The sequence below is a fragment of the Gallus gallus genome, chromosome 4 (assembly GCF_016699485.2).
Source record: "Gallus gallus isolate bGalGal1 chromosome 4, bGalGal1.mat.broiler.GRCg7b, whole genome shotgun sequence".
Taxonomy (NCBI): domain Eukaryota; kingdom Metazoa; phylum Chordata; class Aves; order Galliformes; family Phasianidae; genus Gallus; species Gallus gallus.
This window is the reverse complement of record NC_052535.1, coordinates 76,399,324-76,409,725: the sequence shown is the minus strand read 5'-3', so window position 1 is coordinate 76,409,725 and position 10,402 is coordinate 76,399,324. Positions and strand designations below refer to the sequence as shown.

Below are 10,402 nucleotides of genomic sequence, written 5' to 3'. Positions count from 1 at the left end.
CTGAGATCCCATATGAGGTGTCAGAGTGACTTTGGACCGTGGTGGTGCAGAGGTGTTCCCTGTATCCTCAGTATCTGTGTGCTCTTCGGAGGAGTCCCCGCACTGTACCAGAGTTTTCTCAATCGTTTTCTCTATCAGTTGAGGGCAACCCGAAGCTGTGCCCGTGACAGCCCAGCTCGCAGCGTTAGAGGCATGTTAGCGTTTGGCATTATCTCCTCAGGTTTGTTTCACAACACAACGCTGGCCTCTCCCAAAATTCCAGCCGAAGTGTTCAAGTTCTACAGCATAATTATCTGTAATTATACGGAATGGGATGTTTGCCTGATTACCTGACCAAAAATGGCCTTCGTGTTTTTCTGTTTGTTTTCTTGGGGAGAGGGCATTACAGTTCTATCTTTCTGTCTTCAGAAAGTTCTGCGTAAACCATGACATGTCGATGTGCTTTAACTGTTTAAGTTACTGGAATTACAAGCTAAGGGCTGCTTGCAGCCTTTGAGATAGAAGTGCTGCATTCAGCTTTAAACTTAACTTAGAACATCCATCCCACACCTGTTTGTGTGGTGAGAAAAGCGTTTCCCCAGCAGCCAGGTTTAGAACAGGGAAGGTAAATCCTGCTCTGCGCTGTCAGTTGGGCTCAGTGGGTCCACCTCTTGGTGGTACAGCAGCCGCCGGGGTCTGTCCTCAGCACAAGTTGTGGTGTAGGAATAAAAACTTCTCACCCTGTAAAAATCTTTGCTCTGAAGGCAGCTTACATTTTCATATTGAGGAGCGCAGCGATCGAGATACAGAAGTACTTTGTACTGCTTCTAAGTAGGGAGAAAAATCTTTCAAAAAGCATGAGCGAGCTGCAGAATTCCAGAGATAGCCCAGTATATGACTCCAGAAATACTTGAGCAGTGCCTTCAGAATAATGCATTTTAATGTGGAAATGTTAAGGTAGCTCTTCAAACAGATTCTCTGCACAGTAATCAGTGCCTTTTTTGCTCTTATATGGTAATACTTTGATGATACAGAGATGTCAATACTCAAAATATTGGAGAAAAAAATGAATTTTGAGTTTTCAATTCTTCATTACTGGCATAAAATGGCCAACTTGAAATTCTTGTGTTATTTTTTCCAGATATCTTACTATAAAATATGAAATTATGTGTCAGTGAGGTGATTACATGGCCTGATCCTCTGCATACGTGTGAAGGATCCTGGCAGTTCCTGCAAGGACAAAAACCTCAACTGCCAATACAGGGACTGTGGAGGAGGGAGAGTCACAATAAGGCAACTTCTTACGACTATTAAATTTTCTTCTTGGTCTCAATAATGAACCAATACGACATCAGAAAGAAGTAGTTTATAGAAATCTCCCGAGCATTGACTACTTAGTGTTTCGTTGCTCTTAAGTAGAAAAAACCTGTTAAATATTTTCAAAATAATATGAATCAATCTTTCTTTTTAGCCTCTTCTGAAGCAGTCACCCTGGAGCAATCAGAGTAGTGGCTGGAGCACAGGAAATATATCCTGGGGAGGAATGCATGGCAGAGACCATCGTAGAACTGGAAACATGGGAATTCCAGGAACTATGAACCAGATCTCTCCTTTGAAGAAACCCTTTTCTGGTAATGTCATAGCTCCACCTAAATTTACTCGCTCCACTCCATCACTGACTCCAAAATCATGGATTGAAGATAATGTTTTCCGAACTGACAACAACAGTAATACTCTCCTTCCCTTGCAGGTAAGGATGGTATGTAACTGGTGTATTCATAGTCCCGTGTAGCTTTTGTCTGCATTCACTACAGTAGAGTTCAGCAGTGGTTACTGTCCTGATACTCGGTTTGAAATTTGTGTTTATGTATAGTTTTTACTCTTAAATATCAACTAACACCAAAATGTTCAGTGTATTGAGCAATATATGATCCTTACAGTTATCTAAGAATATTGACTGTCTCAAAAGATGGAAATGCAGCAATAGAAGAGCAAAAATGTCTAATCCAGCAAGTGTTTTCTGCTTATCGTAACACTCATTCTTACAAACCCCTTGAAGATTCGGAGTTGGGTGTGGCTTTATTTTTTTGTTCACTTATCCTTCTATACAGATTTTCTTTCAAAACCTCACAGGCAGCTCTGAATCTTGATCATGGAAGTCTTTTTCTGGTCTCCTAGTCTGGCATTTGTGTATTAGGAAGATTTGCTGCCTCTGCATTCTAGCAACTTTCATATTAAGCTTTGGCTATTATGCTTCTGCTAGAAGCCTTGTGATTTAGAAGAGTGTAACAGGCGGATGTGTCGGTACTGTGAATCCTGAATTTTGCCAGTGACTTCTTTTGTGACTTTAGGTAAGTCACATAACTGCAACCTCATCCATTGTTATTTGGATCTGATCTTACTCATTATGTGCTTGCCTGGATTCACTTAGTGTTACCATTTCTTGATAGCTGAAAACTGTATTATGTTGGATGCCAATTTCAGTTACCATTCGAACAATTTCTAGGTTAATCTTTTAAGTTACAAAAAAGAGCTTGGGCAACTTGATTTAGAACCTGTGCATTTTAAAGCAGCAGATTAGTCCATGAATACTGTACATTCTTTAATTTTCTTCATGCCTGTATCAGCTTCAGTCTGTCTTACACTGAGCTACCATATTCTGGCTGAAGTAAGAATGATTACATGGAAGGAAAATAATCAGAATGTGGAGGTAAAGAAACATACAGCTATTATAGTTGTTTTCTTAATCTCACACTTAGTGATTCAGAGTTTTGATTTGTCATCGTTGTGATCATACTTGAACTTGTATAGATGTTCTCACATCATTTAGCCAACTAAACCTAATGTGGCTGTAGTAGTGGCAAAAGGGTGTTCTTAGGGACCAGGTTTCCCACCAAGGTCCCTTTTTTTTCTTAGCAGTTCAGTGGTGGGGTTCTACTTGGCATGAGAAGCAATGTGTTGACTGCCTGAGTGAGTGCTGATGCTGGCCGTATTCACAGGGCTAACAGCAGGGTTGGGTCATGCTGAAGTTGGGCCTGAAAACTTGGGAGGATTTGCCCATTCTGTGAAGACCTGTTCCATTAAGTAGCTTTGCTCGCTGGGAGATCTTGTTTGAATCTTTTTTTTCTCGTGGGTGAAAAGATGGAAAAAAAGATGCCATTCTTTACATATTCAACTTGATCAACTAAGAAAAACAAATTACAGATAGGGAGTACGTTGCAGTACGGTTCAAGAGGAGTTGCAAGTTAACGCTGAGATGTCTTCTCAAGATATTAGCCTAAGGAATTGGGTTAAAAACATAATCTCCGTCATATGGAGAAACTGTGGTGATGTGTCCACTGGAGTTCATATGCAGCAAGTACAGGTGGTGAATATTTTTACTTCTTCAGCATGCTTTACGAAGGAGGATGACTATTGCTTTGAACTGTAAGAAACATCTCTTGTGGTCATCTAATATAGATGAGCTCATTTTTTGTCTAAACAAAAGTCTTGTGCATTCCAACTATAATTTAAAGCATTCTAATATATTAGGGTAGGGAAAAAAAGCTTGACATTGTGTCTAGAAACACACATTTATTAGGTTATGGTGGTTTTTTGGAGGGAGGTGATGGGTGCACTTCACTATTCCTCTCATCAGGGAACAGCAGAGCCACCAATTAGGTAGACCTGCTTGTCCAGCTGTACTTAGGTTTTACATCTGTCAATCTCTCTTGCACGTATGAAGTCATAGCTGCAGAAATCAGTAAAAATACTCCTATTTGAAGACTTGCTACTGCTATTGTGGAAACATTAGATGCTTCCATAAATTATTTTGCTACATTGAATTGGTGTTCTTATTTTTCAGTATTTATACTATTGTTACGGTTGATTCCTTGTAATGACTGTTAAATTTTAGAAGTCACAATGAAAAGTTAAATAGAGTTTAGAGCTCGTGCTTCTTTTCATCAGGACTTCTGTTGGCAATTGTGAGGCTGTCAAACACCCATCTTGTTAATTTGTACTGTGCTTGTCTCCTTCCATAAAAGGCTGAGGTATTTAGATTGAGGATTCTTAAAGATACAGTAGCCGTTTCTGAAGACATTCTAAAATAAGTCATTAAATTTGAAAGTCTTATGGCAGAACACTTACATGTATGTACATGTTCCCTGTTACTTTCGAGCTTCTCCAGTGACTGAAGCTTCACATGCCTGTTCAACACGTACAGCATCATTCACAGCTTTGCAGAATACTTCTCCACGTGACCGCACTTCAGTGTTTTAACCGCAGTCATCATTTTGCATGGCAGGGGATAAAGCATCACTCCTCCAAACTTCAGCTAGCTGTTTTAAAGCTTTTTGGTTAGCTCAAGCTTAGCAGTTGAAGACATAGCAAAGCCAGTGCTCTCACCGATGGACTTTTTTCACTCATGTTCTGCTAAGCATTTTTGCAAAGTTTGATGTTTAGCATCAGTGAGACGAGCAGCACAGAAATTGTATTAAAATCCAATGTTTATCCCTTTGGGACTTCGTTGGTGTTTGCATTGATGGAGAGGGGTTCCCAGTATAGAGCTGATGCTAATTCTGATAAAAGGGATATTTCTTGGTATTAAACTAACATATCAGGGACAATTAATACAGCTTATTACTGGTAGCTAAATCATACGTTGAACAGATGAAAGCAGATTTTCTGCACTTCATAGTTAAAAGTGCAGTATATCCCATGTGAAGCTGCATTCTCAGTGGCCATACTAGTTACAGTAAAGCTGCTTTTGCTTATGGCCATTATGAGGGCGTCTTGGGAATTTTGTTTTTGTGCTTTTTAGAATAGAAGTAGTTAAAATGTCATGACAACACTGACTTAACTTGTTCATGTATAAATCAACAGTCATCTTTTGTGACTTACTGTAAGAAGCTTCCCCTCCCCCTTAAGATTTAAAGATAACATAAAATACACTGACTAAAGCTCTCTCACAGATGAAATTGTGTCTACAAGTTTTAGCTCTGTCACACTGCTTGTACCGTTACAGGCATTCCACATAGGAAAGGGATTATTGCCTTGCACAGGAATCACTGGGGAATAATTAGAAGTGCATGTCACACTATCTAACTTCGGCATTTTAATGCAGTAGCCTACTTCTCTCTCCTTAAAGAGATCCTAGGCTCCTTTTTTAGATAACCTGATTCTCTAGAAGAACATACCTGTTACCACTGACTGGGTACAGTTCTGAATTCCTGTTCAGTCTTGCATTAAGGGTGTTTTATTCCCTGATAGACAGTACCAAAAAAAGGAAGGAACCCACAGTTGAACATGGGGTATAAAGTCTAAAAATACATTTGTAATCCCTGGTACTGATTTTTTCAAAAAACATGTTTGGGGCATTTGCATGGTTGGAACAACCACAGAAGTCAGAGTTTTGTGCTTGCTTTTTTTTCCTGTTTACATTCATTGCACAAGGAAAATAATAAACCACTTGTAAATATATATATATATACATTCAGAAAATTGTGTACTAACTCTATTTTTGATACAAGTTTAATGTTTCTCAATATCTTGCAAAGTAAGCTTATGAAAAGCTACGACGAGTTCAATAAGAATTTTCATTCTAGTAAAAACACGATGTTTTACTGAAGTGAATACAAGTTTAGTTTCTTTTGAATTCAGGAAATACATGGCATGTCTGGGTGTTTTTCACCTTGATTTGTCCTTCCTGTTTATTCAAACAAACAGTACATGCAATGTTCATGGTCCTAAAAGCTGAACTTCATTCTTCTGTGTTTGAGCATAGCTCTCCAGCTGGGGGTTGTGTGGTGAGGCACGGTCTCTCAGAAATGCAGATTTTACTTTTTCTATTTATTTTGAAGTTTGTTGAAGTTCCAAAGAAAACAAAACCCTTCTGAAGTAAAATGAATTTTAAAATTGTGTTTCCCAGCAGGTGTTAGTTCTAGATATTTAATTTCAGCTGTTGTCACATTGCTGCTGTCTTACAGTCACCTCTGCTCAGAGAATTTCAGATTCTCTGTGTATTGGTTTAAGATGGTTTATTGAATGTGCATTCATGTCTTAACTGACAACTAGATGATACACATACTAGCCAAATCTAGCTGAAGAGTAACTTTTTCATTTTAGGTTCTTAATTGCCATGTTTATACTCCTAAAATAGGTGGTCAATTTATTCGGAACTGCTGAGTGTTTTGCTGCTCTGGTTGAATGTAGAAAGCCTTTAAAGTATCTACGTGTGAAGTTATCTTAGTCTACAGATAAGTGTGATTGTCCAAACACTCATAAGCCTGGTTTTTCTGGCTTAGTTTTACTAAGGGAACACCTGCAACAAAACAGTGCCTCTGGGATTTCTGATGCAATAGATTGAGTGCCTGGTTATGATTAAATATCACTAAAGCTTATGCACAAAACCAGATTTCTGCATTTTGGGGACCGTACTGAGGAGATATCCCTAACTGGAGGGAGTAGCCTACTGACAAGCTCTTAACATCAGGTTCAGTGCTTTTGAATACGCAGCGCTGGTGACTACATAGATAATCAAAGGAATGAATTAGCTGAATGTTTTACGTATGTGTAACGTAAACTTATGTATGTTTTTCTATCTTCTTCTGAACTAAGAATTCTTATTATTAAAATATACTTCAGTTACTGAACTGCTTGCTTCATTCAATTAATGCAAAAATTGAAGTTAGGAAGATTGAACAAAATATTTAGCAGCTATGATGGCATACATGTCATGGGTATGTTAAGAAGCATATCGAGCCTCATGCATTGTGTCAAAGCACAGTTCTCTAAAGTTCAAATGATTCTCACTTAAGACCTGTCTAAAAGTACATTTACTGTATGTCCTGATATATTTATATTCCAGTACTCAAGACTGCATAGATGCAAAATCATAGAATTTAGTTGGAAAGGACCTCAAAAGGTCATGTAGTCCAACTTCCTAATGAATGGGGACATCCGCAGCTGGGTCAGGTCACTTAGAGCCCTGTCCAGCCTGACCTTGGATGTCTACAGGGACAGGGCAGCCATCAGATATTTTTGGGAGCATTGAGCTGGAGGAGATTTTCCAGTAATTCTGGATAAAAGCTTCCCCTTCAAATGTCTCATATAATGATCTTCTAGTTATGTTGTCCAAGCTATTCATACACAAACCTTCTGGTCTTGACTCGTAAGTCAGCCTTGCCAAGCTCTTAATCATCTCCATAATGTGTCTGGTTTGCTGCCAGTTCATGAATGTATATTCTTGAGCTGAAGTATTCTCTTGTGGATGCAGTAAAATGCTGTTGGGATTTTTTTTGTTGTTTTTAAATACATACATGTCTGGGAAGTAGGCATGTCTTTGCCACAAGAACTGTTCCTGGTGTATTTTGGGCCTTATTTAGCTAGGTTATACAGCTGATTTTTCTCATTTTAACTTCAAAGTACTTATATTGTCAAGTTGACTGTTCTGAGATGTCTAACAAGACATTACAGTTCATTGTTACCACTAATGACACCGTGTAAAGTAACCAAGCAATTTCATGTGTCTACTTTAAAGCTTTCTCCTTCATTTTTTATAGAGCAAAAACTGTAGTAAGTCTTATGTTTTAGTATTGGATTTCTCATTTATGATATACAGAGATTCAACAAGGGGCTTATGATTATAGTATGTCCTCACTAAACAGAGAATGACTCAAAGCTTGGATGTTAGTAAATGATGACATCTTAAAGTATATATTATACTGAATTGTTATATTACTACTTCTAATGTTAACACTGAGCAGTGGAGTATATTCATTTACTTTTTTTAATCTGTGGGAACTTTACTACTAAATTAGCTGTTACATTCTAGTCTTAGAACACGCTCTTATTCAGGTCATTTTAAAGGCAAAAATAAAAATGGAAGCGTGTTAAGGTTTCACTTTGGGAAATGATAAAGAATAAGGTTGTTGGTTTGGGGTTTTTTTTGCAATTGAGCTTTTAAATCATCAAGGTCAAAGATACAGAGTCTCTTTTGCAGCTGCCAAGACTGTACTCTAACCTGACTAGCAGCTTTATGACTTGTAAGTTGTTTTTAGCCCCTGTTGGATAGTGCTACATTTATTTGGAATGTGAAGGGACAGGCAAAGTAACATATTGTAAAGATATTAGCATTTACTGAATTCAATACCTATGTCTGAATTGCTATTTTTTACCTCAAGTACTCTTACAGATCAGTCCTTTAACAACCGTGCCTAAAATTCAAAGGTATTTAGCTGCTTAACTATGAACATCTATTTTTAGAGTTTGCGGTAAGGATTAGCAAAATTGCATTTGTAATTTAATAGTTTCTGACCACGTCTGTATTTACTTTATGTATAAGTGACAATATAAAGCTTTGAGAGGTGACTGCACCAAGGCCCTGCAAATGCTCTAACTGAATAGTCTTTGCATAAATTGTGTGGATATATATGAAGTCCTAAATACTTTGTACTAAGAAAAATGATTTATTCAATAGCTCAGTGTTGAAAGTGGCTCTTCAGAGAAAGCCGACTTCCTGCCATTCATGCCACATTTAGATATTCGACGGGAGAACATCTGAAATCTGTGTTTTCCATGACGTTGTCAGGGAGTCATGGGGCTGACTGCATCCTCTGGATAGGATACTTCATGCTTCCCCTATATTGCATATAGAAATGTACACAGAGAAAATAAGTACCACTTTTCTGTAAATTTTACTTAGTCTTCCGAGGTGACAATTTCTGTTGGAGTTATATATGTCTGCTTCTTTAGAACACCTTTTCAGTTCTTCCATGCATGCACACAGATCTGATTCTATAATTGGAAAGGTAGGTCAAGCAAGATTCAAATCTTTCTGCAGTTACAAGGAGATGAAAGCAGTGTGAGAATATGTAGTGCTTGGGAGTAGTTAACTTTATCAGCTCTAGGAGAAGCTTGTGTTATGCTGTGACATTCCACTGAGGCACGGACCTTCTGACACGGACACAGTTTATTTGCTTTTTAGCACAGGATTGATGTGCCACAGAGATGAGGGAAATGTAAAATATTCTACAGGAACTCATCCTTGGGAAAAAGAGGGACTTCTTCGTGTCAGGACAGCTTAGAAATATTATATGTATACATGTATTAACATGCAGTTAGGTTGGGTATCAGTGCCCTTATGTTAATAAATCTTCTAGTTTCATTATTTCAAGAAGGTGAATAAGAAGTAATCTTTTGAAAACAACCCGGAAGGACCTTTTAAAACAATATGGAAGTAGTTCTACTTTCATATGCATGGAAGATTACATGAAACCATCAATTCAGCTGTAGTAGTTTTCATGCTTGTCACAGAGATTAATGAAAATCACAGTGCAAGTTTTCTGATGGAGCTGAGCATGCTGTAATGGTGTTGTTCCCTTTCAGAACATTGTGGGCATTTTTCTGCAGCAGAACTTTCTAGAAAACCTTTGCGGATATGACCTACATTACTGACATACTTTTAAGTTCTGCTTTGAAATGAAAGCTTAATATTTGCATAGCTTGTACTTGTGTTCTTTAAAAATATGATATATACATTTGGGGAACATAAAGTAGCAGTTAAACATTATAAAGCCTTAATTGCCCAAAGATTTGAAAGTAACCTTTTCCTGGAAGGACATTTTGCTCCTCTTGAGATAGTTGCCTTTCAGATAGCATTGTTTTATAGGAAATAGTTGATTGTTCTGAGCTGGAATAAGTCTTGAAAGTTTGAACTGTTTACCACCTAGATGTTACCCAAGGAGAAGCATGATAGTAGTTGTGAGGTAGCAGAGTATAATGCCTGTATTGCTTGTATTTAAATTCTATTTCAGCACATTCAGAACATTTTTATATTGTACAGTGCATGGCTGTATTATGTTTTCACTGCCAGAAACAAAGTAATACAATTCAAATAACTATTATTAGCTTCAGAGAAATGAAATGTCTGAAGTGTGAAGTGAATGGGGAAAGCTTATTTCTTCTGCTTCCAGCGAAGCAAGACCTTTCAATTGAGAAATAAAAAAGTTGCAAAATGGAATGATGCAAGGGTGAAGCTATATTAAACCATGCCACAAACTTGCTGTTCTTTATTTTTCCTTTTCTCCAAGATCTGTAAGCAGATGAGCTGGTATTAACGATATCAGTCCTTGCTTAAAAGCTTCTCTAAAGCAAAGCTGAAGTACAGCTGCTAGTGACACTTTACAGAGTCACAGAGTGGCTGAGGCTGGCAGGGATGTCTGCATCTATCAGACCTGGCCCAGCCCCTGCCTGAGCAGGGACACTCAGAGCTGGGTGCTCAGGCCCACATCCAGGCAGTGTTTGGGGATCCCCAAGGAGGAGATGCCGCAGCCTCCAGGCAGCCCATGCTCTGTCACCTGTACAGCACAGAAGTCCTTCCTTTTGTTTTCCAGTTTCTGTTGCCCCATTCTGGTATTGGGCACCACCAGATGATCATCTATCT

At 38.3% G+C, this 10,402-nt stretch overlaps 1 protein-coding gene across 7 annotated transcripts in view; it reads left to right on the top strand.

The window, feature by feature from the left end:
- CPEB2 (cytoplasmic polyadenylation element binding protein 2) overlaps nt 1–10,402 on the top strand; it is a 73,288-nt gene that overhangs the window by 23,630 nt on the left and 39,256 nt on the right. For 6 of the 7 annotated variants that reach the window (XM_015285803.4, XM_046940460.1, XM_046940459.1 and 3 more), the window contains one exon: nt 1,451–1,729. In XM_015285803.4, coding sequence (XP_015141289.2) covers nt 1,451–1,729 — 279 coding nt within the window. Of the gene's footprint in view, nt 1–1,450; nt 1,730–10,402 lie in introns of those variants that run through there. The other variant, XM_046940461.1, reaches the window with a different exon arrangement.